The 27,999-nt window shown below is 39.7% G+C and overlaps 1 protein-coding gene across 6 annotated transcripts; it reads left to right on the top strand.

Annotated features, from left to right (window-relative positions):
• LOC132823939 (MARVEL domain-containing protein 3-like) lies at positions 1 to 27,641 on the top strand. 6 transcript variants are annotated; one of them, XM_060838074.1, is made up of 4 exons: positions 1 to 61; positions 5,496 to 6,162; positions 7,345 to 7,475; positions 13,362 to 15,713. In XM_060838074.1, the coding sequence occupies exons 2-4, from the start codon at positions 5,696 to 5,698 to the stop codon at positions 13,982 to 13,984; spliced, it is 1,221 nt and encodes a 406-aa protein (XP_060694057.1). In that variant the 5' UTR covers positions 1 to 61; positions 5,496 to 5,695; the 3' UTR covers positions 13,985 to 15,713. The 6 variants fall into 6 exon arrangements, with proteins under 6 accessions (XP_060694057.1, XP_060694059.1, XP_060694058.1 ...); XM_060838076.1 differs by having other exon boundaries at positions 17 to 61; positions 5,731 to 6,162; XM_060838075.1 differs by lacking the exon at positions 1 to 61 and adding an exon at positions 69 to 249.
• Positions 27,642 to 27,999: the final 358 nt, after the last annotated feature.

Below are 27,999 nucleotides of genomic sequence, written 5' to 3'. Positions count from 1 at the left end.
CAGGTTCGGCGGCAGGAATCCTGGGGATGAGCAGGCGCTACGACAGCAGAAACGTAGGAAGGTTAGAACAACCACCTGAGTGGTATTTGCAGTGCAGATACAGCTTTTGTTCAACGCATGGTTTATTTATGAAGTATTTTTGAAGTACGGACTACATCGGAGTCTTTGGTAACTAGGCTATGTTCAGCAGGGAACTCTGTGAGATTTCAGTCTCTGTAGCTCGTTAGCACAGTCCATCAGCTGGACGAAGTAAGTTGTTTTCGCCCTACCCAGGTATCACCCTCATTTCCTGCTGGGGCCTCTGTTTGCTGACGTCTGGGGCAAGTATTCTTCTCAGCATTGAGCTTCTCCAAAGTAAGTTTCGGTCAGGTGTTGAGGTATCATATTTCCAACTATTTGATGCAGTCACCATTAAGCTGAAAACCACCAGAGTTTCCTGGAGCAGGTTCCCCGAAGTTCGTCTCCCCTCTCCGGGAAAAAAAAAGAACTTTCTTCTTGAACAGGAGTTTGAATCCGATACAGCAGATGTAAGCAAAGGATAGCAATAACTTGTTTTGATTATTTTCTTCAAGATATAGATAGAAATTCAGTACTTCCTGTTTGTTGATCGTTATAAGAATCATAACAGGTAACGGGGAAGAGTCGTTAGCGTAACAATTAATTTGTTGTAACTAAAATAAGAACCCCCATTGAGCGACCTCGTCACCTTAAACAGTAATGTCTATAATTAAACTTCATTTTAATATTGGAAACGCACTAGTTTCCAACACTTTTTAAACCGAAGGAAGAAAACCTGCTAACACAAACCTTCAATCTGTAAAACATATGAGAAATAATCAAAGGTTGTAAAACATTGCAATTCTCCATCTAGAAGAAGTAGGAGCAGTGTGGATTATTCAGTCCATCCAATCTTTCCCACCATTGAGAAACCTCAACTTATTTCCCCATACCCTTGATTCCCTTGCTGGTTTAAGAAACTGTCTGTCCCAGCCTCTACGGTCCTATGAAGTAAGGAATTCCTCTGAGGGAAGGAATTCCCCATCTCTGCCCAAACTGGGTGACCCCTCACTCTTAGAATATGCTTTCTGATCCTAGACTCTTCTACAAGGGGAAACAATCTTGCAGCTTCCATCCTTTCAACTCTTCTAGGAGTCTTGTATGTTTCAAAAGGTCACCTCTTATTCTAAACTCGTGAGTACAAGCTCAAACTATTCATCCACTCATTTTTTAAAAAATACATAAGATCCCAGGAACAACCTAGTGAACTTTTTCTGGACTGCCTCCATACTTTTCCTCAGATAAGGGGACCAGAATTGTTCACCATGTTCCGATTGTAGTGCATTGCATATTTTGAGCAAGACTGACCTATCGTACTGAATTCTTTTTGAAATAAACGTCAACAATCCATTTGCATTCCCCAATACCTGCTGAACTTGTTTGCTAGCACTTTGTGATTTGTGCATGAGAACCCCTGAATTCCTTCTATGTTGTAGCTTTCTGTAGTCTCTCCATTTAAATCATAGTGAGCACGTCTCTTCTTCCTTCCAAAGTGCATAACCTCACATTTTCCCAAATTATATTTCATCTGCCAAGCTTTTGTCTGTTCACTTAACCTATCTATATTGCTGCATAGAATCTTTGTGCCATCTTCACCTCTTTCTTTCTCTTCTATTTTTGTATCTGCAAACTTGGCATTTGTACATTCACTTCCATCATTTAAGTCATCAATACATATTGTAAATTGTACAGATGGCATAGTGGCTTAGTGGTTAGCACTGCTGCCTCACAGCGTTAGGGTCCCAGGTTCAATTCCAACCTGGGGTGATTGTCTGTGTGGTGTTTGCACATTCTCCCCGTGTCTGCGTGGGTTTCCTCCCACAGTCCAAATGTGTGCAACTCAGGTGAATTGGCCATGCTAAATTGCCCATAATGTTAGGTGCATTAGTCAGAGGGAAATGGGTCTGGGTGGGTTATCCTTCGGAGGGTCGGTGTGGATTGGTTGGGCCAAAAGGCCTGTTTGCACAATATAGGGAATCTAATCTAAATAGTTGTGGCCCCAGCATTAATCCCTGTGGCATTCCTGTTATTCCAACTTTGCTTTCTGCTTGTTAGCCAATCTTCTCTCCATGCTGCTTTCAATCCTCGACACCATGGCCTCTTTCCTTATTAAATATGCTTTGCAATTGGTGCCTTCGCACACATTGTTTGTAAATCCAAATATATTAAATCTACTTTATCTATCCTGCTTGTTTCCTTCCCATAGAATTGTAATAAATTTGTCAGTCATGATTTCCCCTTCATGAAGCCACACTGACTCAGCCTGATTATATTATGTAAATTGAAATGCACTGCTATTACATCCCTTATAATACTCTATCAATTTCCCCAATGACAGATGTTACGCTAACTGGCCTTTAATTCCCTATTCTTTTGAGTTTCCTTCCCTTTTTTTTGAATAATGGTGTTACATTGGCAGCCTTCTCATCCTCTGAAGCTTTTTCAGAATCTAAGGATTCTTGGAAGATTACAATAAGTGCGTCCACTACTTCTGCAAGTATCTCCTTTTAAAATTCTAGGATACAACTCATCAGATCCAGGAGTACATCAGTTTTTAGCCTCTTAGTTTCCTTGGTGCACTTTTTCCTAGTGATAAGTATTGTATTAATTTCTTCTCTTGCTTTCGTTATTTAGCATTGTTCGAATGTTATTTGTAAATGTTTTCTCTTATGTGCTTATTAAATAATATTGCAGACTGTACGAGAGCATCACCTGTGGCTCAGTTGGTAGCATTTTCTCACCTCTGAGACAGAAGGTTATCTGTTGAAGTCCCAACCTAGAGACATGAGCACAAAAATCTAAGCAATCATTACCTGATAGGATGAAGGGGTCCTTCATTATTGGAGGGTCCACCTTTTAGATGAGCTATTAATCAATGATATGGGAGGAAGATCCAGTGTCACAATTTCTACTGTAAAGACTGAGGCAAAATATTTACTTGATTCCTCTGCCATTTCCTGATTTCTTACTATTATTTCTTAGCCTTGTTTTACAGGCAGCCTTACGTTCACTCTGGCCTTTCTCTTCCTCTTCACCTATTTAAAAAAGATCCACTGGTTGTCTTGATATTACTTTCTAGTTTACCCACAATGTTTATCTTCTTACACTTACTTTTGTTGGCTTATAAAACATTTCAAAACCTTTGACTTACTATGAATCTCTGCCACATGGCATGCTTTTTCTTTCAATATGAGGTTATCTTTAACTTATTTGGTTGACCATGGTCTATTTATCCCTTTTCCTCATGGTATATTTTTGCTGTGAGTCATGAACTGTTTACTTAAATGTCTGCCATTGTACCTCAAGCATTTGTTTTGCTATTTATCTCGACTACTTCAGCTAACACTGCCCCTTTGGAAATGCGCTTTAGTATAGTTGTTTCCGATCCAAGTTTCTCCATCTCAAACCAAAACATTCTACACGGTCATTGTTTTCTAGGGCATCATGTACTCCGAGATCACATATTAAACCTGTCTCTTTACCCATTACTAATCTAAAATGGCTTGATCACTGGTTGCATCTACAACATATTGTTCCAGGAAACTATGAAATAGACTGTATGAATCCCAGCAGGTTATAGATGTTCCATCATTTAAAGCTAAGCGATAGATCTTTGGGGTCTCAGGGAATCCAGGGATATGGGGAGCAACAGAAAACTGGAGTAGAGACTAAGAATCACTGTAATCATATTGAATGACTGGGGAGGTTTGAGGGAGTTGTTTGGTGTACTTCAGCTCTGTTTCTTATGTAACAATTGAATGTACTCTGAACAGCCTTTAATGCTTTCATTATGTTTTCTCTTATGTGCTTATTAAATAATATTGCAGACTGTACAAGAGCATCACCTGTGGCTCAGTTGGTAGCATTTTCTCACCTCTGAGACAGAAGGTTGTTTGTTGAAGTCCCAACCTAGAGACATGAGCACAAAAATCTGAGCTATCATTATCTCTGTACAAGTGAGGCTGATGGGGTCCTTCATTATTTGAGGGGCCACCTTTCAGTTGACCTACTAATCAATGATACGAAAACACCCTAGTCACAATTTCAAAGAACAGAAAAGTTATCCCTGGCCAATATTTACACCTTGGTCAATATCTCAAGAAAGATGCTCATCATCATCATTTTGATGTTGGATCTTGCTGTATGAAACTGATTATCATTGCTTCCCTCATTACAGTAGTGATGAAATGATATTTCCAAAGTACTTCATTACCCTAATAGTGTTTTAATTGACCTTTCATCATGAAAGATGTTATTTTAATGAAAGCCTTTTTTTTAGCGGTCTAGTAATCAATCATACTCAATTTGGGAGACAATAGAAAGGAGAACCATGGTGAATTGATCCATTGAATTCATCTGTTTATTTCTGACAAAATAGGCGTGACAGCTATGGAGGAGCAATAGAGTTGATAACCCACCAGAATTGCCCTGGAATCTCCAGGATTTGTTTAATCTCCTGTGCGCTGTTGTGAACAATGCAGGAGAGAAGTCACATGGATATTAGAAATAAGTATTTAAGTTTCTTTGAACATTTGTAGTTATTAAAATATTACATTTGGGGAAAAAGCTTTTCCTGGATGAAGTCGTAGGCGGCCAGGGGTAATGTAATGAAATCTGTTCAACCAGAGATGGTAATAACAGTAAGCAGTCAGGGGGCTTAGCAATTTTACTAAATCTGCCTTTCTGCTGGCAGCCTCCAGTGGTATCTTTTAAAAGCTACTGTTTTCAGTTTGTTCAAAGGACATTCTGCTCACAGTAATAAACAAATTTCCAAGGGAACACAAAAGAGCATTAAGCTCCCTTTTTGCCTCGCCCTAAGCAGTTGGATTTAACAATATGATGAGGGGCACATTTCCAATGATGAATAGTGTGCACATTGCTCACCATAGTAAAACTTTAAAGTGTCCATTTTACACATGTTAAACTGGTACAGTGCAATATAAGTTTTGGGCCAGTATATGTGAAATGAATCTCCACACAACCAATGCAGTTTCTCTTCCTTTGTATCCACCAGATAAGTAGATGGAGGAGTTTTTGTGCGTGTCTATGGTAGTGCAGTCTCCAGGCAACACTTTCATAGGGCTGTATGTTTATAATTTTTAAATTGGCAAGAACATTTCAATTGAAATAGTTGGACAGGCTGAGTGAATGATCAGGTATTGATAGAAGTCATTGAGAGTTGCCAAAAGATCCTAATGTCAGATTGTTTTCTATCCCACTCCACTTAAAGTTCAGATAGATCTTTCGTCTATAGTGTTGCGTTAACTGTTCAAAGTGACGCAATTAAGGATATTCTTGGGCAACCATGTCAATAGTACAGATGGGAATAAGTTAGTTAAAATATTTCACAGCCTAAAACCTCTTAACATAATTAGTAACTAGCTTTAAGGACTTAACCAGATTTTTAAGTTTTATTTTCTTTTTTAATATATTTTCAGGTATTTTGCATCAACCTGACCTTCTGTGTGATTTTCATTGCCATTATTTTAATTTCTGTGACTGTACAAATATTCAAGAATCATCGATTTTCTCTGGTTACAATTCCCTCAATATTGACCTGGTCAATGCTGGAAAACATATGCTTGTGACATAATTTTTTTGAAATAAATCACAGAATATTTGATATTGCTGAAAAACGATGGCCCAACCACTAACAAGCTCTTTGGAAAATAGGGCTGAGAAAAATTTAACAAGAGGTGAGAGAGATCATCCTAACCAGGAGCGCCACCGTGACCGACGTCACCACAATGAGCGTTCCTATCCTCGCAGGGATCAGGATGGTGACAACAGACATCACCAAGGAAGGGACTACTCTAAACAAAACAGGGATCGGGACAGAGATAGAAGAAAGGAACGATCAGAAGAGAAAAGTTCTCATGCTAGAGGTGGCTATGGTCATGAGCATCATACAAGAGAGAACCGAGACAGGAAAGAGAGGGAACACTACAAAAGGGAGAATCGAGACCATCATCACAACCAAGAAAGAAAACAACGTAATTTTCATGAGCTTGAAAATTATGAAAAACACAGCAATCAACAGCGTTACAGAAATGAAAAAGAGGTTTCTTTGCCATCTGATGAAAAAGTTCCCTACAGACCTAACAAGTAAGATGGAATGTAAATTTGGGAGAAAAATAACAGATAATGAAAATAATTTATCTATATGCATTCAGGAAATTTTATGTTTCATAATGTAGAACTCTCAAATGGAGTTGATTCTGTTTTGGCTTGGTATGCAAGACACAGGGTCCTTGTATGAGTAGGAGAAAGTGAGGACTGAAGATGCTGGAGATCAGCACCGAAAATGTGTTGCTGGAAAAGCGCAGCAGGCCAGGCAGCAGCCAAGGAGCAGGAGAATCGACGTTTCGGGCAAGAGCAAGGGCTCATTCCCGAAAAGTCGATTCTCCTGCTCCTTGGATACTGCCTGACCTGCTGCGCTTTTCCAGCAACACATTTTCAGCTCCTTGTATGAGTAGCCACACAGAGTTCAGGATGCTGTGGTCAAACGTAAAAAAATCATTGAACAACACAGGTTTATTTGGAGGTACTAGCTTTTGGGGCGCTGCCCCTTCATCAGGTAGCTAGCTTCCTAATAAACCTGTTGGACTATAACCTGATATTGTGATTTTTAACTGTCCACCCCAGTCCAACACTGGCACCTCCTCGTCATGGTCAAATGTGGCTTTTCTTCCACTGCCTCTCAGACAATACAATCCAAGATGTTTAGATCTTTCTGATCTACGTGGCTCAGAAAAATGATCTTGTCTCTGCTGGGTTCAACTTTGTGTTTCTTAAATATGCACATAAACATGCAAATGAAACTTGAGGTTAAAATGCCTCTCGATTGATAAAGGGGGAATGGTATTAGGCTGGCTAAAATCCACTAAATTGGATTAGTCAGAAGCTAACTTAAATCAGCACAAATTCATTTTAGAGTCAGCATTAATTTTTTTTCTTGCAAATGGTGTGATTGGGAAACAATAATGTCATTCTGGGAAGAAATTGTTCTGAGGTTGCGTTAGATTGTTGAAGCTAAGTGACAGACCCTGCTATAAAAGTGAAGTGTAAAGTATGCTTTTTTAAGGGATTGTATTGTATTTAATTAAACAGAATTTTTTTTAATTTCAAAGATGAACAAAATTTTAGAAGTCTTAAACCAATCCACATCAAAATGTCAATATTGTTAGACATTACAACCATAATTTATACAACAGTATTTCATTTACTGACTGAGAAAGAAATTCTTGGGTTACATGTAGCAAAAATGTTATTCTACTTTTTTAATAGTTATGCTGAAACTCCACCTCCAGAATATGTAATAACCGAAGATAGAAGTCCGGAGATGTATTACTACAAGCCAGAAGATTCAGGAGGCATTCTAAGTTGCCACAGCTGTCGTTACCTTTGTACAAATCGAGGTAAGATGCCAAGATCAGGTTTAACATCAGGAATACCAATCATTTGTACATAAGCAAAGTGCTGCAGATGCTGATAATCTGAAAAAAAAACGAAATTCTGGAAATACTCAGCAAGTTAGGCAGCACTGAAGAGAGACCCATTAACGCATCAAACTGAGGACTTTTCATGATAAGGTGTATACACTGCACCTGTATTAGCACTTGGCAATCCTGCCTTAGGGACTACATGGGAGTCCCAAGCCCACATGGCTAATGGGACTGACGATGCAGCGGGCCTGCTGTCCAGTTAAGGCAATGAGTTGGCTCTTCCCACTACTGGCCAATTTAGAGGGCCAATAAACGGACAGCCTCAGCAGCATCACTGCGAGAGGTAGCAGCTACTCGGGGTGCAAGGAGAATAAGACCTTTGGACCACAGGATTCCATGGCCAAAAAGGCCCCTTTGGTCAGAGGTGATCCCCTTCTAATAGCAGTATGAAGCCTATGAGGTGGCCTTTGCTGCTGGAAAGCTCTCCTTCAGCCATGGGGTCTCCAGCTCTGAAACCTCCCTTCCATGGGAAGACACGGGGAGACCAAAACCCCTCCACACACCCCTCACCCCCAAACAACATGCAATAGCAGCTTCCTGATGTGCAGGGAGCTCTGCCACCAGGAAATGTCAGTGATCCTAGGCAATGGCTGTCTGTTGGCCATTCATTATATAAACTGTTTGCTGCTGAGTGAATTGCTGTTATTCCCCCACTGGGAAAAAGGCCCCAGACTGGGGTTGCTTTGAGGAGTCCACCCAGTGCAGGTGCCCAGTTTCATCCAGAGGCCTGTAAAATCAAAGCTATAATATTTATTTCTCTGCATCTGCTTCCTTGAAAGTGAAAAAATACACTGAAATTGTACTTGGAAAATGATTCGAGCAGTTGTTTTCAACAATAGATTATATGAAATTTCTCGTGCAACATAGCCACTAATTTGTTCTTCTATCACTTGAGAATAATATCTACCTGTTATTCAACATAATCCATGTAAGAATCTTCAAATTATTGACAAAGTTATAGCTTTTTGATTATTGAGGATTCGGTTGTTTACTTAATTTTTGCAATCTGCTTACTGTGCACAATCTGCTGGCTGGCTCAACTGCTCCTAGAGACATAGTGATACTGCACATGAACAGACCTTTCAGTCCAACTCATCCATGTCGATCAAGTTTCCCAAACTGAAGTAGTCCCATTTGCCTACGTTTGGCCCATATCCCTCTAAACCTTTCCTATTCATGTATTATCTAAATGTTTTTTAAATGTTGTAACCAACTGCATCTACATCTACCACTTCCTCTGGCAGTTCATTTCACATATGAACCACTCTGTGTGAAAAAGTTGCCCGTCAGGTCCCCTTTAAATCTTTCTCTTCTCAGCTAAAAATATGCCCCCTTGTTTATAACTCCCCCATCCTGGGACCTACATGCCCCACATGATTTTATAAATCTCCGAGGTCACCTGTCAACTTCCCATGCTCTAATTAAAAAAAGTCACAGCCTATCTAGCTTATCCTTATGTCTCAAACCCTCTAGTCCAGGCAACATCCTGGTAAATCTCTTCTGAACCCTCTCCAATTTAATAATATTCTTCCTATAGCAGAGCAACCAGAACAATACACGGTATTCCAACAGGTCACCTCAACCTCAACATGATGTCTTACCTCCTATACTGAATGGTCTGAGTAATGAAGGCAAGCATACTAAATACCTTGTTAACCACCCTGTCTACCTGTGATGCAACTTTCAAAGAACCATGTACCTAAATCCCGAGGTCTCTCTGTCCGCTAACACTACCCAAGGTCCTAGTTCTTGGTAAGTGTATAAGTTCTGCCCTTGTTTGTTACCACATTGCAATATGTTGCATTTATCCAAATTATACTCCATCTGCCATTCCTCACCCAATTGGCACAATTGATCAAGATCCCTTTGTAATCTTAGATAGCCTTCTTCATTGTTGACTACACCACAATTTTGGTGTCATCTGCAAACTTACTAACCATGCCTCCTAAATTCTCAACCAAATCATTTATATAAATGACAAACAGAAGTGGACTCAGCATCGATCCCTGCAGAACACTGCTGGTCACAGGTCTCCAATCTGAAAAACAACCCTTCATCACCAGCCTCTGTTTCCTACCATCATGCCAATTTTGTACCCAGTTGGCAAGCTCTCCCTGAATCCCATGTGATCTAACTTTTGTAATTGGTCTACCATGCAGAACCTGTCAAAGGCTTTACTAAAGTCCATGTAGACAATGCCTATCATCCTTCCCTCAGTAACTATATTTTAAAAGTAAATTAATCAAAGTAAAATACTTTCAATGTCATAATTCAGTTATCAGAAAAAAAATAGAATTTCACGTAAAATTTTACGTTCAAGTTTCCTAATTTTTAAGAGCATTTTAAACAATATATTTAGTATAAAATTATATAAAACAGATTTAAATAGCTTACTGATTAAACAATGTGATCAGTATAGACTCTGTCTATTTCAAAACAAAAAATTATGTTGATATAACATTTTCCATAATTTCAGGATACCCACAGTGCATGTTGTAACAATAATCTAAGTGTAATCACTGTTGTAATGGGGAAAATAATATTAGGTGAGTGTATAAACAGCATATAATGACACAGTTAAGTTTTTTTTAAAGTTGACGCGATGCATTACTATTTTACTTTATTTCTCTTTCTGCCAGTCCTCATTTTTGAGCTCATATGTTATATGCAATTGACCTTTCTATCATCAGCACCACACTGCTGTACTGGTTGGACCAGCTTGTAATGTCTTCCTTTCACTCAGAACATACCAGAAACATTTAATTTCTTCTGTCTCCAAATTAAACATCCGCAGTTATGCATTTAGAGCAATAGAGTCAGTCCTTGTGGTCTTTGAAATGTTTTGAGTAAGACCCATCTTGAACGTGGCCTTTTACATGGTTCTAACAGGAACTAACAGCCTGAAGAAAAGTCAAGCAGAAAGGGTTAATATGAATTTTTGATAATATTGGTTGAAGCATGAAATGTTGCCCAGGATGTCCTAAAAAAAATCTTCTGGTTTTCTTTTAAAAAAAAGACAAGTGATCTAGTTCTACCTGAATTTTACCATTCATCTTTTGAACGACTTCATCAGGAAGTATTGACAAGTAGATTTAACTGAAGGTGGTAAACAGTATTGGAAAGGGATTAGAAAGTATATAGATTCTCAGCCTTACAAAATCTGTCAACATTTCCAATGGCAGAAGCATCACATTCAGAGAGAACAGATAGAAGAACTGAGTGTTTAGTTCAAATTCTTGATGCTTCATGACAAAAATGATCTGAATCAAATTTCTCCCTTCAAAGTTTGGTATTATATTCATTTTATGCTTCCAATATTATTTGCAAATCAAATTAAAAGGGAGAGAGATTAAAACAAAACCCTTGCTTTGGAATTGAAGCTGAACCTACTGAAATGGCAATCAATGTGAAATTGGAATGTATAGTACAGGAGTGATTTTGAACCACGGAGGTATGTGAAACTCGGTCTCTTTTTAGTTACTGCATTACGACAGAACTAATCAGGGTTAGACAGAATGCAGCAATTCTGGTTTAACTGATTTTGTGTACTAGTTGCGTAACCCTCTAGGTTTGGAACGTAATACACTTGGGTATTGTTTTCGTCCTGTTATGAAGAATTTAAAGTGAGTCAGTATTGTGCAGAATGAATACGCTGTGACTACAAAGGATACATCGATCTGTGATGGGTTAACCTCATTCTTCCAAGCCCCACCTGACAGCGCCTTAATCTTTGTAAAAGGAACAAAATTTGAAAATTTTGAAAAATTTGGTAGGTCAGACGGAAACCATCAAAAGAATAAACAAGTTGATGCTATCTTGTGTTTCAGTAGATAGCACTCCACTTCAATGCGAACAAATTAGGAGCAAGAGAAGGCCATTTGATCCCGTTCAACCTGCTCTGCCACTTAATCAGACCATACCCTATCTGTGGCCTCAACTCGATTTTCTTACCTACTGCCAACACCCTTTTGACTTGCTTGTCAGTCAAGGATCTATTTACCCTGACTGTTCAAATATCCAATGACCCCACCCTCACTGCACTCTGGAAAAGAGTTCTAAAGATTCCTGAGCCAAAGAATAAAACATGTTCATTATTTTTGTCTTAAATGGTAGGTGCCTTTATTTTTGATATTTGGTCCTCTAGTTCTAGATGCTCCCACAAATGGAAGCCTCCTTTCAACATCTGTCCTGCCAACTTCCATCACAATTTTGTTTTGTTAAGGTCCCCTTTTGTTTTCCTGAATTCCAATCAATATAGGCCAACCCATTCCTCATAACAGGAATCAGTTGAGCTCATTGAACTTCTTCAGTTCGGGGTTAAAAAGTGGTGCTGGTCAGCCAGTCAGGCAGCATCCGAGGAGCAGGAGAGTCGACAGTTCAGGCATAAGCCCTTCATCAGGAGTGTCAGTTTGGCCAAAGTTGTACACAATATGGCAGATGTGGACTCGCCAGTACTCTATACAATTGTAGCAAACCATCCCTTTTATGTTCCATCACCTTGCAATAAATCAAACCTTTGCTGGCTCCAATATTTTCTGTTTTTTGTTATAGATTTCCAACATCTCTAATATTTTTGCTTTATCATCATAAAATTAAAGGAAATTCATCTCTGGGCATTAATTTTTTGAATAAAAATAACCTATTTTCCAGTTTTGAGAGACAGTGTAAGAAAGTTAGAACGTTTTTGTGCTGAATAAAATGTCTCCTAAATCTCTCTTTTTCTTTGTCAAATCTCCTATCTGGTGTTCTGTGCCCTCCCAAATCCCAACCCAATATTTTCAAACAAAATGTCCAAACTGAAATACACATGCAAATGAACACAGAAATCATCCACTATTAGGATACTTACGACCCAGCGAGGAATCGAGAATGCACAATGAGAGAGGGTTAAAGTCAGAAGTGCAATGGAAGGATAAAGGAGACATGGGTAAAATGGTATCAGCACAGAACTTTGAGCTACCTCTGAATCCTATTCAAAGCCTATCAATCACAAGAGATGCACATTAACTGCCTCAATAGACCTCAATTGTACCTTTATTACCTCCACATGTATCTATTTTAATAGTCCCCTTGCTGGTTTTCTCACTCAATCTTTTGTTATAGTACAAGAGACAATGGACTGAGCCCAAAATGTATGTCATCCTGGACTGAACATCCTTTTGGCTATAAAGGGCCATCCTTTCCACAACAGGCATAGATGAAAAGCATTTCTTCCTTTTGTTACACTGTCATTTCCAATCTTTCCTTTCTGACTTTTGCCTTCTACATGCTCTTACTGGTTGCTTGTCTCCAGGTACTCCAAACAACAGCAAGGGTTTCCCTCAGACTAACGTCAATCCCAGCCAACTTGTTCTTATTTGCAGATGACCTTGCGTTGTAGACATGGGCACCTTTTTGGTCTTGTGTACAAGCAATTTCACATTGAACATGTCAGTGGGAATGTAGCCATCATCCGTTCAATGTATTTGTGACCCAACCAACAGTGTTGGCATTGACTCAGGCAAATGTGCTGGAGAACCCTATGTGCTGCTGCATTTTTGTATTTGAGACTCTGCCTTCTAAAGTGCCTGATATTCATCTGAGACAGTGCAAAAGTGGAAGATGTGCATTAGGTCTTGAAGCAGAATAAGTGAATATTGCAAGAGCTCCTCCATTTTTTTTCAGTTGGACACTTTTATTCTAGGTACACTAATTTTACAAAACTATCCAAAGTTTATGTCTGCAGATGAGAGAATTGAATGGTTACATCTTGGTGATTAGTTGTTAATAGTTGGATGTGTTTTGGTTGTTTTGTTGCAGGTCTCTGTCAGTTGGTGGAGGTGCTTCTCAATCTGTTAATTCTGATATGTGGGGCAATCTCCTACAGTGGCACTGGGGGCTACACAGATCTCTCCAGCCTAGGAAGTCTCTACTACTACACATTTGGATCAGCATATAGTGGATTTCAAGGAGCTGAGGCTGAAAAAGTAAATGAGTTGGATGTTGCATTTTACCAGCTAAAGCTGCCTACAGTCATTGCCATAATGGCATATAGTGGGGCTTTGATGTCCTTTGCATGCCTTATGCTGGTTTTAGGCTTGGCTCGGATACCTTGGCGATTTCCCTTCTTACTGATTATTGAATGTGTTCTGGATATAGCAATTGCACTTGGCTACATACCTGCTATTTACTTTTATTTTCAACACTTGATTGAGAGCTACAATTCAGAAGTGTGTAAAGAGAGAGAGGGTATGTACAAGAGTAAAGGCTATGATGGGTTTAACTGTAGTTTGCACGGTGCTGACATTGTTGGTGGTCTGTGTGGCTGCCTTGCTATCGTAATATATGTACTCAATGCAGTCGCTGCAGTTCTGGCATTTCGAAAAGTCAGGAGACTGAAAGGTATGAAAGAAGAAGTCAATATCGAAACTACAATTGTTTAAGCTTAAGTTCATCTCCCCACGTGTAAATTCTCAAACAGAAGTAAGGCATCAGCTTTTGTAATATTCTGTTTTATCTGATACATGAAATTTTAATATTTGTGACATTCAATTTGGATTTGAATGTAACAAATGAATTTGTTACAGTTTGAATTAGAATATGAGAATGTCTTGTTGCAAAAACAACTAGAATTGATCTTAAAAGAATAGTGCAGTAGTGGACTACTTTGGTGTTTTTTGTAGGTTTTGATAGGGTCAAAAAGCATCAGAATTTAATAACATGTTACTCAGAAAATAGCAAGCTCTATAAATGTTGTAGAATTCTTAAGGCTTCAGCATTCAAACATAGTTGTAAAATATTAGATGCTTTAAGAGAAGAATACCTTCAGAAAGAAATCACAAAAGTCACTGAACTCTTCATTTTTAATTTGATCTATCTCACACTCCTGCCAATATTACTGCACACATGAACTGATATGGTTGGATGAAGTCGAGAGTTCAGTAGCAGTGGGGCTTGCTGGTATGCCTGCTCTTCATTTTTATTTTTCATAACTGTGAGTTGGTTAACTTATATTTTACATTTCTCACTTGAGTTAATTGACAAGCATTTACTCTCAGAAAGTCAATTTGGGTAAGTGATAGACTAAAGAAATATCTTGGTTATTGCAGAGTGAAGTATCAATTGCACTCTCCTTCCACATTGAGTTGCATGTCAAATGAACAGTTTAATCACAATCTTGCAGATTACAGTTTTAAGAAAGCACAAATGAACAAAATCCAATAATTTAATAGTTTATCAGATTTCGAGCAAGTTTTTCAGCTAAGTAATCCTGTTCAATTGTGCCATATTCTCAGTTAACAGAACAAAAAAAGTTCTTTTTTTTAATAAAGGAACAAGATGGTTAAGTGGTTTAGTGCATGAGCCTGTTCAAGTCGAGAATTTAGGTTTATTTATGGGATGGAACCATCATGTTGAATGTAAAAAAAAAAATGAAACAGCAATTTAAATAACATCAATCGACATCCACAGCACAAAATTGATTGGAGTTGATAAGCTGTTTGATAACAATGAAAATATCTTTTAGTGCAATTTAGATTTAAAGATTTGTTGGGGTGTGAACAAATAGAAACCATGTTAAAGGGTTAGTGGTGCTTTGGTCCAATCTCTGGGATGGAAGAATGGGGCTCAGGTCCCATCTTAAGATGTAGAGAAAAGTCAGAACACATCCAAATGAGTTGATTTTTAAAAACGACTATGTCCAAGTAGTTAATTATGGTTACTATAAAAATTAGTAATGTTCCATTGCTATCTTAGTGTACTAGATGAACAAAAATCCAAAATGTTGATTAAGAATTTTAAACATCATTAAAATTCTGAACAAATCTAAAATGGAGTCAAAAATATGTTTTGTAAATATGCCAGCTTTACTCACTACTCACCTTTTATAACTACTGAAAAATTGTATTTTGAATTTTAGTATGCTTAATTTTTCTATTTTTGAAGCATTTATACATTGTATGTATTAGATCATATTTTGATCTGGTTGATTTATTAAAGATGTTGCTTTTAATATTAGTAAACTATATATAATGTAATATTTGCTTTTGTTCATGTTACTAAAGATGTTAGCAGAATGAAACTAAAGTACATAGAACTAACAGTGATGTTGAGAACTAGCACAATTGTTGCAGCTTCAAAATGAACGCTAATAAACTGTTCTGAATTTTAAAATCTTTCGTAGCTTCCTTAAATTTCAAGCTTTCATGTGCAAAATATCTTTAGTATCACAGCGAAAACTGAAAACGATGCACTTGGTAATCCCTTTGAATGTAGCAAACAGCTTTACGAATAGCTTAGGATAGCTGTTCCATAATTGTTTATCCTCTTCCTGCTTTAAGAAATGATTAGTCTTAGACCAGTACCTTTGTAGGTTTTGCAGGTCATTAAAAAGAGATCAAGTGCAGTTTCAGACCTTTCCATACAGGTCTGCTTTGTATTAAAGACTTGTAATCAACATGGTCATGACGAATTGCTTTGCTGATATGCTCTTTATCTGCTTCTTATTTAACAAGGCAAACAAATCTGGATTTATTACAACAGAACTATGTTAGTCATTCAGGTACCATACAAAAACTGTTAGATTGGACACAGTTATACACTTTGCAGGATCTTTTGCACTCTCACTTGAGAAGAATATATTCAATTGAAAGTATCAATATATAATTTTAAGCATTATGAAGAGAGACGCAGACTTGCCTGTGCCTCCATCAAATGTTTGTTGCTAAATATATTATTCAGAAATGCTGGCTACATGCACCCGGGATACAGGTATTTGTGTTCATGATTATCCTGTGATATTAATTGCTTGTTGTTAGAATGTCCCCCACTTGTGACACAAATGTAATTTCACAATCTACAAAAATCTACACACAGCACTTGCTGTAATGTTATACAAAATTGTCCAGAAGTGTTACATCAAGGCCACAAAATTTTATTGTAATAAAAGTTTGGGGGGAGTCATATTCTGTTACAATTCTTTGGCTCCTGTTGCCATTAAACACCAAATAATTGTCCACTTTAATATGCATGGATTTGTCAAAGCATACAATTGTGACATGTTTTCTATTTGGGTGAGAGAGTGGGTTTGAGCCTTTGACTACAAAATATACATTATGACAAAGCTCACGATAACCCATGAGTATGTTTTACCTCCAAGATATACAGAGGTGGATTTAAACTGAAGCCAAATGATCTGCCACTTTTAACACACTTGAGAGAGTGGAACTGAAAGATGCCCAATTGAAGTGGCATGCATCTTCAAGATGGTCTTCAAAGGCAACATGAACGCGTGAATTTTTTTGTAGATTTGTCACTCATAGATGGAGCAGGCTCAAAATGGAATTTCTTCCCTTTAAACTGGGACCTGAGGATCTGTTTAGATTGAAGAAGAATTTGCCCAATTGCAAACTAATCTTGTTGCTAACTTGTCTGAAACTTCCTTAACTTTGAAACTGAACATGTAAACTAAATTTCTTTGGATTCTGAATCTTGATATGGTTAATGCTCTTCTATCATAATCTTTAAATTGGATACTGAACATTCAAACGAGTTCATTCTCTGATTGCATAAGAACTCTCCTTCAAAATTCCTTTGATTTTCACACACTTTGATGAAGCAAATACCAGAAAATGCAAATGGTGGGAGGATTGTTCCAGTTTCTTCTGTGTTTCACTTTGGCTTGTTTTGGATTTAAAGTCATAGAGTCATAGAAATGTACAGCATGGAAACAGACCATTCGGTCCAACCCGTCCATGCTGACCAGATATCCCAACCTGATCTAGTCCCATCTGCCAGCACCCAGCCCATATCCCTCCAAACCCTTCCTATTCGTATACCCATCCAAATGCCTTTTAAATATTGCAATTGTACCTGCTTGCGCCACTTTCTCTGGCAGCTCATTCCATACATGTACCACCCTCTGCGTGGAAAAAGTTGCCCCTTAGGTCTCTTTTATATCTTTTCCTTCTCACCCTAAACCGATGCCCTCTAGTTCTGGACTCCCCGACCCCAGGGAAAAGACTTTGCCTATTTACCCTATCCATGCCCCTCATAATTTTGTAAACCTCTATAAAGTCACCCGTCAGCCTCCGACGCTCCAGGGAAAACAGCCCCAGCCTGTTCAACCACTCCCCATAGCTCAAATCCTCCAATCCTGGCAACATTCTAGTAAATCTTTTCTGAACCCTTTCAAGTTTCACAACATCTTTCCGATAGGAAGGAGACCAGAATTGCATGCAATATTCCAACAGTAGCCTAACCAATTTCCTGTACAGCTGCAACATGACCTCCCAACTCCTGTACTCAATACTCTGACCAATAAAGGAAAGCATACCAAACTTTTTCTCCACTATCCTATCTACCTGCGACTCCACTTTCAACGAGCTATTAACCTGCACTCCCACGTCAATTTGTTCAGCAACACTCCCTAGGACCTTATCATTAAGTGTATAAGTCCTGCTAAGATTTGTTTTCCCAAAATGCAGCACCTCACATTTATCTGAATTAAACTCCATCTGCTACTTCTCGGCCCATTGACCCATCTGATCAAGATCCTTTTGTAATCTGAGGTAACCTTCTTCGCTGTCCACTACACCTCCAATTTTGCTGTCATCTGCAAACTTACTAACTATACATCTTATGTTCGCATCCAAATCATTTCTGTAAATGACAAAAAGTAAAGGACCCAGTACTGATCCTTGTGGCACTCCACTGGTCATGTGAGAAACTTTGTTTGTGGGTTTACAGCTTGGACAGTGTGTTGAAACAGTGCAAAGGCACAAGGAGAAAAATCTACAAAATTAAAGGTTTTGTGATAACAGTATCACATTTTCATCAAAGGTAACACTGATTCATCAAATGCAAACATCTTTCTGACTAACCAGCTGAGAATCCACGTGCATTTTAATAATACCACTTTTTGCTGTTATTTACATATTTCACAGATGTTTTATTTAGAATAATTTTTGTAATATCTGGTCTGACTTTCCTAAATGTGGTCATTTCCTTTTTATGGTCTTTTCTTCACAGCTGTTTAAAGTCAATCATTTTAAAATAAGAATCTTGTCTGCATATATTAGAACACACTTCTGGGGCAGGTGAGACTTAGAGTCATAGAATCCCTACAGTGTCGGTGCGAGTCCACACTGCTCCTCTGAAGAACATCAACATAAGGAGAAAGTGAGGTCTGCAGATGCTGGAGATCAGAGCTGAAAATATGTTGCTGGAAAAGCGGATGACACAAAAGTCGGTGGAGTTGTGGATAGTGAGGAAGGAAGTGGTAGGTTACAGCGGGATATAGATAAGCTGCAGAGCTGGGCGGAAATGTGGCAAATGGAATTCAATGTAGCTAAGTGCGAAGTCATTCACTTTGGTAGGAATAACAAGATGATGGATTACTGGGCTAATGGTAGGCTACTTGGTAGTGTGGATGAGCAGAGGGATCTTGGTGTCCATGTACACAGATCTCTGAAAGTTGCCACCCAGGTAAATAGTGCTGTGAGGAAGGCATATGGTGTACTGGGCTTTATTGGCAGAGGAATTGAGTTCCGGAGTCCTGAGGTCATGTTGCAGTTGTATAAGACTCTGGTGAGGCCTCATCTGGAGTATTGTGTGCAGTTTTGGTCGCCATACTATAGGAAGGATGTGGAAGCTTTAGAACGAGTGCAGAGGAGGTTTACCAGGATGTTGCCTGGAATGGTAGGAAAATCTTATGAGGAAAGGCTGAGGCACTTGGGGCTGTTCTCATTGGAGAAGAGAAGGTTTAGGGGAGATCTGATAGAAGTGTATAAGATGATTAGGGGTTTAGATAGGGTAGATCTAAGAACCTTTTACCGCTAATGGAGTCAGGTGTTACTAGGGGACATAGCTTTAAATTAAGGGGTGGTAGGTATAGGACAGATGTTAGGGGTAGATTCTTCACACAGCGGGTTGTGAGTTCATGGAATGCCCTGCCCGTATCAGTGGTGAACTCTCCTTCTTTATGGTCATTTAAGCGGGCATTGGATAGGCATTTGGAAGTTATTGGGCTAGTATAGGTTAGGTAGGATTCGGTCGGCGCAACATCGAGGGCCGAAGGGCCTGTACTGCGCTGTATCCTTCTATGTTCTATGTTCTAAGCGCAGCAGGTCAGGCAGCATCCAAGGAGCAGAGGAATCGACGTTTCGGGCATGAGCTCTTCAGGAATGAGGAGAGTGTGCCAAGCAGGTTAAGAGCAAAGGTAGGGAGAAGGGACTTGGGGGAAGGGTGTTGGAAATGCGATAGGTGGAAAGAGGTTAAGGTGAGGGTGATAGGCCGGAGTGGGGGTGGGGGCGGAGAGGTCAGGAAGAAGATTGCAGGTTAGGAAGGTGGTGCTGAGTTCAAGGGTTGGGACTGAGACAAGGTGGGAGGAGGAGAAATTAGGAAACTGGAGAAATCGGAGTTCATCCCTTGTGATTGGAGGGTTCCTAGACGGAAGATGAGGCGCTCTTCCTCCAGCCGTCGTGTTGCTATGGTCTGGCAATGGAGGAGTCCAAGGACCTGCATGTCCTTGGTGGAGTGGGAGGGGGAGTTGAAATGTTGAGCCACGGGGTGGTTGGGTTGGTTGGTCTGGGTGTCTCAGAGGTGTTCACTGAAATGTTCCGCAAGTAGGCGGCCTGTCTCCCCAATATAGAGGAGGCCACATCGGATGCAGTAAATGATGTGTGTGGAGGTGCAGGTGAATTTGTGGCGGATATGAAAGGATCCCTTGGGGCCTTGGAGGGAAGTAAGGGGGGAGGTGTGGGTGCAAATTTTGCATTTCTTGTGGTTGCAGGGGAAGGTGCCGGGAGTGGAGGTTGGGTTAGTGGGGGGTGTGTCCACTGAGCCACCCCAAAATTGAACCCAGAATTTCTGGCCATATCACCATTACACCACAAGTTCCTTTTGGATTACGTGTAATCTGTATCCATTTATTAATTCCTCACTAATGCCATCCCTAAGTTTCAGTGAACTTTCCCTACACTGTACTTCCTTTTGATTTTACCCTTGGGGTCAAGCCTTATCATTATACCACCCTTTTTAATGTCATGGTTTGACATGCTGGGTTGCCCACTGACTAGCAAAACTTGCATCTCATGAGATTTTCTAAAATATGTATCAATCTTGTTGATTGTGAAGGGAATTCATGCATTTCTTTAGAATATTGTGATAGCCACATGCAATAGAGTGTAGGCTACATAGATGAAAAACTACTATCTGTTAGTTTTCTTCCTTTGTTTCTAATGCAGAGTGAACCATTAAATGTTTGTGGTTTTTTTTTAAATGTAAATACTCCGTAAACCAGCTACTCTTACCAGATCAGAGCTGCTGTCTCATTAGGGAGACATGACTGGTGGTAGTTTAACCTAAGGGTCACCATGCCTCAGATGAGGGGAAAGATTAAGAAGGAGAATTTCTGTTTTAATTTCAAATGTAGGCTTTATTCATAAAAATATCTATATACGTAAATAGTCATTAAAGCAGTTCAGTTCTGTACAGTAGTATATGAAGAAACAAACAAACATTGGAATTTGACTCGATCCAGCAAACCACAGGCATTTCTTTCTTGTACAAGATTATATCTCCATAAAAGCATCTGAGGCAGTGGGAGGGTCCAATAAATGAATGGACCCCTCTTTACCTTCAGCAGGAAGATCTCAGGCAAGTCTTTCCCCATTGTACCTTGGCAGCAGCTGCTCCAAACTTTATTGTCTCCCTCAGCACGTAGTCCTCGACCTGGGAATGTGTCAGTCTGCAACACACGGTTGAGTGTTTTACTTTTCCTTCGCTACATTGATGACTGCATTGGCGCCACGTTGTGCTCTTACGAGGAGGTTAAACAGTTCATTAACTTCACCAACACATTCCACCCCAATCCTAAATTCACCTGGACCATTTCTGACACCTTTCTCCCCTTCCTGGACCTCTCCATCAACGGTGACCGACCCAACACTGACATCTTCTACAAACCCACCGACTCCCACAGCTACCTGGATTACATCGCCCACCCTGCCTCCTGTAAAAACGCTATCTCTTATTGCCAGTTCCTCCACATCCACTGCATCTGCTCCCAGGAGGACCAGTTCCACCACAGAACACACCAGATGGCCTCCTTCTTTAAAAGACTGCAAGTTCTCCTCCCATATAGTTGATGATGCCCTCCAGCGCATCTCATCCACTTCCCGCACCTCAGCCCTCGAGCCCCTCCCCTCCAACCGTAACAAGGATAGAACCCCCTGGTCCTCACCTTCTACCCCATCAACCTCCGTATACATCGCATCATCCTCCATTATTTCCACCACTTACAAATAGACCCCACCACCAGAGATATATTTCCCTCCCCACCCGTATTTGCTTTCCATAAAGACCGTTCCCTCTGTGACTACCTCATCAGGTCCATGCCCCCTAACAATGCACCCTCCCTCCCAGCATCTTCCCTTGCCACCACAGGAATTACAAAACCTGCACCAACACCTCCCTCCTCACCTCCAGCCAAGGTCCCAAAGGAGCCTTCCACATCATCAAAGTTTCATTTGTACTTCCACACGTCATTTATTGCTACCTTGCTCCTGATGCATCTCCTTTACTGGGCGCCTTCTCACAGAGTGCTTCCGAGAACATCTTCAGGACACCTGCACCAATCAACCCCACCACCCTGTGGCCAAACATTTTGCAACCCCTCCCACTCTGCCGAGGACATGCAGGTCCTGGGCCTCCTCCGTTACCATTCCCTTACCACTGACACCTGGATGAAGACGCCTCATTTTCCACCTCGGGACCCTCCAACCCCAGGGCATCAATGTCGATTTCACCAGTTTCCTCATTTCCCCTCTCCTCACCTTACCCCAGTTCCAACCTTCCAGCTCAGCATCATCCGCATGACCTGTCCTACCTGCCAATCTCCCTTCCCCCTATCCACTCCACCCTCCCCTCCAACCATTACTCCCACCTCCATCCACCTATTGCACTCCACCCCCCCCCCACCCCCCCACCCCCAGCCCCATCCCCCTCCCATTTATCTCTCCATCCCTGAGGCTTCCAGCCTCATTCCTGATGAAGAATTTTGATGGAAACGTCGATTTTCCTGCTCCTCGGATGCTGCCTGACCTGCTGTGCTTTTCCAGCACCACTCTAATCTTGACTCTAATCTCTAGCATCTGCAGTCCCCACTTTTGCCTAAATGACTTTGACAGTCTGCTTCATGGTAACCTCAGTTGATACAGGAATTAATTCCACGCTCTTGACATGATTTGCATTGCAAACCAGTTGACCGGCGAACCAAACCCCATTTACCGTGATAGACGGCTCAAAATGTTATCGTTATTTTAGTAGATGTTATTATTCTGGGAAAGAGGAATTCAAATGTGGAGCCACTGTGTCCATACCTGAAGGTTAACTCACGTGATAATGTCTTACCTTTATAATATTACAAGAGTAATGATCTCTATTTTAACCACTCTATGCAGAAATACATGAAGTTCACTGAGGATTAAAATGCAGTCTTACCCACCCTTCCAACATCAGCTCCTTAGTTTAGATTAGATTAGATTAGATTAGACTTACAGTGTGGAAACAGGCCCTTCGCCCCAACAAGTCCACACCGACCCGCCGAAGCGCAACCCACCCATACCCCTACATTTACCCCTTACCTAACACTACGGGCAATTTAGCATGGCCAATTCACCTGACCCGCACATCTTTGTGACTGTGGGAGGAAACCGGAGCACCCGGAGGAAACCCACGCAGACACGGGGAGAACGTGCAAACTCCACACAGTCAGTCGCCTGAGTCGGGAATTGAACCCGGGTCTACAGGCGCTGTGAGGCAGCAGTGCTAACCACTGTACCACCGTGCCGCCCTTAGTTTGTTACCCTATGACTACCTGCTGGTCAGAATTAGGGTATAAGATAATTGTTCTGGACTTTTTCCTGTGCAAATCAAACAAGATCAGTGTTGTTGCAGGTTTTGATAGTGGGACTGCTTGTACTAGAACTTCTTGTAAGCACTGATGTCACTCCTTCAGTTCACCGCATTTTTAAAACATTTTTGTACAGCTCTGTGTCAGTTTTGTGTTTAGGCTCACCCACAAAAAAGAAATCCATTTTTTTTTCTTGTTTTGACAAAACTATTATTTTACGTAACATCTCTCAACATTGTACAGTACGAACAGAAGTAAGCTACTTGACCCCTCAAGCCTCTTCTGCCATTCAGTGAGATCAAGGCTGACCTTTATCTATATTCTTTAATACCTATAGTTAACAAAACTCTATCTCAACTTAAAAAATAATAATTGGTCTAGCATCATTTGCTGCTTGCAAAGTTCCAAACAGACACCAAAAGTGCTTCTTAATTTCACTTCATCTGTAATGAAAATGTTATTACTGAATTAGAGCATTGAAAATAAATTAATCACATTGAATGTCGAAGGAGTACAAGTTATGTCATTGGAGGTGGTCATTGCTTGGCACTTGTTTGGCACAATGTTGTTTATTTGCTTCAAAACTAACTTTGAGTTGGTCTAGAGCTAATAATATCTTTATTGAAAGCAAGATCCTGTTTTTTCATTAAATTAACATTAAAATATGGAGCCTTCCAGCTGCATGCAGCTGCCCCCTTTGAAATCACTCCATAGAGAATCTGAGAGTGCCACACACTGTGTTTGTGTAGTGAGTATTTTCACCACTCACTGCAAAAGTTCAAGAAAGCCAAATACCTTCTCAAAAGTAACTGAAGAAGAGATAATATTTGTTAGCCTTCCTAGTGGTGTTCGCTAGCCCAAGAGTACATTTTCGAAAGCAGATATGTTTGCCTAGAGCATCATTTACCAGTATCATGCAGTGGGGAAATTGATGGCTAATTCTGAGCCATAGGTGAACAATATCTATTTCAAACGATTGTATTGGCCATTAATCTGAGGTTGATTTGATCAATCGGTGGTCCCAACAGTATTTAATTTTAGCAAAACTGTTACAGTAGGTTTACTGCAATTTATGCCAGTAGCAGAGAAAAACTGAAATAATTTGTAAAGTTATTTCCAAATTTTAACACTCTTCCTAGATCAGGGAGGTTAATGAAGGAACCATTTCCCAATTCAAACACCCCAGGGAATGTACAACACAGCTAGATATAGAATGAAGTTACCACTATTCTGCCTCTCACCCCAACTAAACTTTATAACAATACTAAACATGTTTCATTTTAATTTGAGTGAGATTGTCAAACAATGTAGCCCAATGCCCATTACGAACTCACTCCTGTCCAGCAACACCTTGCATTTAAATCCTTGTGTTTGAAATCTTCAATAGTCTTACCCTTCAGCAATCTCTTCAAACCCTACAACCCTCTGAGATCTCTGCATTATTCCAATTTTGTTCTCTTATACCTTCACCCCACCATGGGGGATTATTCCATTAGACATTTAAGCCCTAAACTCTAGAATCCCCTCCCTCATCCTCTCTACCTCAGCATCTTCTTCCTCCCTTAAAATGACACTTTTGATGAAGCAATTGATCAAGTATTAAGTATTAATGTTAAGTATTAAATTTTATTTGTAAATGTTCTTATGAAGCACCTTGGTACGTTTTCTATGTTAAGTATACTTTATAAATACGAGTTGCAGAAAAATACAAAACAACTACCCATTGATCCCTAGGATCAGAAGAGACTTAAGAAAAACTTGCATTCTTCAGCATTGAAAGGAGACTCTGTAGATATATAAGAGATCTGCTGGACTAGGAAAGGTTGATTCTGAGTAGGAAGTCATTCTGCCTATGAGCTAGAGGTACTGGGGGTGGGGGCAGCAGTTGGGTGGATGACAGCTGTGGATCAGATTGCTGTCACAGCATGGGGTTCGATCCCCATTCCAGCTGTGGTGGATTTACTACAAGCCTCCTTGCCCTACGAACGGTGAAGTTTGTGGAACTGGGGTTTGTATCTGCTTTCAGGCTGAGAACTGAAGAAGAATCCTGCGCACTGTTTCAGGTTAAATCATAACTGGAGGACAATGAGGATACAATCATGAAGCTCTTCTTCACACAAAAAGAGTGATTAATAACTTGTTAAATCTTCCTGAAAGGGAGTAGAGTCAAAGTATGGTGCCATCAGAAGACACTGCTGGGCAGATTACACATTTTGTGTATCATTGTGCTGTAAGGTTGAACACTATTCTTTCCTTACACTTATCTGTGTGTTCATACACATTTGGTAAATTTTGTTTAATAGAGAAGACCAAAAGTACCACAATTAATTAGCTAAAGTTTGCAGAATAAAGTTTCTAATTTCTATAAATAATACTTCTAAAGAAATCTTCAATTGTTACACTTTATGTATTATTAAAGAGTCCTCAGGGGCATCTTTTTCATGCAGAGGGTAGTGCGTGTAAGGAATGAGCTGCCAGAGGAAGAGGTGGAGGCTGATACAATTGCAACATTTAAAAGGTATTTGAATAGGAGGGATATGGGCCAGGTGCTGGCAGGTGGGACTAGATTGGGTGGGGATGTCTGGTCGGCGTGGACGGGTTGGACCGAAAGGTCTGTTTCCATGCTGTACATCTCCATGACTCTATGACTATAATGAAAAGATTGATATAAATTGTATGGGAGCAAATTACATAATATATAACACAACATGAGTGTTATGTTGGCCATGCTAGCCAAGATATTTGAAGCCATAGTTTTCATTGCCAGTTGTAGTGTTAAAATTATTGAGATCATATTTTAATGTTGCCATCTAATTAAATATTATGAAACACAATAACACCCATCCCAAATGCTATACAATATATGTGAAATATGACTGAATGATTTTAGTTGAATTTTAAAATTGTATTGATAATTTAGGTTTTGCTGAACTATTTTTAGGAGTTGGACAAAATGTATATTTATCAAGGTTCATTTGTAGTCCGTTAAACCCAAATGAACCTTAATACAAATAAAGTTTTCAGCAGTCAATAAAATTGCAATTTTCAAAAGAGATTTGACACTCAAAAAGCTCTGTTCATTTTAGTGATGTGTACCAATGGCAAAAAGCACTGAAACAGGTGAGATGAGTCAAATATGTAGGAGGTCTATAAAGGATAGAAAAGAGCATAGCAAGTTTTAAAGCATCTATCCACCCAAGACACCTGTATTTTTTTTTCAAATTAGTTGTCAATTTTTGATTTAGTAATTAATGCTCATTTCAAAGTGAACAAAAATGTGTGAGTCTTTTTGACCTATTTGATTTTGTTCCTGTCTGTTCTTCCAATACCCTTAACAGGCTTGTCTACAACCAACTGACACACAGGCAAACCAATCTGATTCAAGTAAACTGAGCCCCAACCCGACATCATGTAGGAAAAGTTTTTAAAAAAGGAATAAATAACCTTTAATCCAATGGTGGATTCCCAGATAAAAGGAGTCTAGGAAATTGATATTGAAAGATAATTAATGGCAACATACCCAAATTGATTACTTACACATGATTCCTTTCTTGTCAGGTATAGTTCAGATGCTGGAGATCATGTTAGATATGCTGGTGTTGGTGTGTGTAGTGGCATCGTACATTATTCTCTCAGGATACAGCAGTAATGGTGGACTGGCAACAAGCTTCTTCAGTATCAACAGTGACTATTCTCCACTTGAAGGGGAGCAACTCAATCAAGTACAGGAGCTTGACCGACAGTTTATTTTAATGAGAGCACCTGAACTCTACACTGGCATTGGAGTAACAGTCGCTATGTTTGCCATCACTCTAGGTATCATGGTGAAGAATGCTCAATATTTACATAAAATATGCCGGAAATGGTTGATTTTTGAAGTAATTTTTAATGTGTTGGCCTCTTTGGGTTATGCAGCAGGAGTTGGACTTTACTTGTATTTTGTCCTCCAGGTTAATAACACAGATGTTTGTAAGGAGAGGGAACTTCTTTATGCACGGTATGGTCTCAGCTGGATGAACTGTGATTTAGCTGGTTCTGATGCAGCAGCAGTCTGCTTCGGAATACTCCTTATCATATCATATTGTGCCAGTGCAATACTGACAGTGCAATTTTATCGAAAGATGGGACAACTGAACAGAGAGAAGTAAGGTTCTTAAGACAATATATTATATATACAAATTTAAAAAGAATTTTCAGACATATCTTAGATAAAGTTTAGATGAACCTAAACAGAGCAGGAGGTTGGGTGAGGGGGTCGGATGGGGTGGGTGAAGGTGTAGGGTGGGTGGTGGTGTGGGTGAGGGTGTGGTGTGGGGTGGAGAAGAAAAATAACAAGCAATAACGTAAGAGGGTAATGTGTTTCCTTAAAAAAAAGTCTGAAAATTTTTGGATGGGGGATGATTTTAAATATGTAACCATGAGTAATCTGTTACCTTCAGTATTGTACAAACATAAGATCATTCTTTTAATATTCTTAAAACTAATATTAAAATACATATTTTGTTGAGATACAAATGGAAACTCGGAAATCAGAAAAGCATGTTT

This window comes from Hemiscyllium ocellatum, chromosome 17, assembly GCF_020745735.1.
Source record: "Hemiscyllium ocellatum isolate sHemOce1 chromosome 17, sHemOce1.pat.X.cur, whole genome shotgun sequence".
Classification (NCBI taxonomy): domain Eukaryota; kingdom Metazoa; phylum Chordata; class Chondrichthyes; order Orectolobiformes; family Hemiscylliidae; genus Hemiscyllium; species Hemiscyllium ocellatum.
Note: the sequence above shows the minus strand (reverse complement) of the source record. Positions and strands in the feature narration are given on the sequence as shown.

Coding starts and splice junctions, on each gene's coding strand:
- LOC132823939 (XM_060838074.1), top strand. CDS start 5,696: ATGGCCCAACCACTAACAAGCTCTTTGGAAAATAGGGCTGAGAAAAAT. Junction 6,163..7,344: donor GTTCCCTACAGACCTAACAA/GTAAGATGGAAT, acceptor CTTTTTTAATAG/TTATGCTGAAACTCCACCTC. Junction 7,476..13,361: donor TTACCTTTGTACAAATCGAG/GTAAGATGCCAA, acceptor GTTTTGTTGCAG/GTCTCTGTCAGTTGGTGGAG.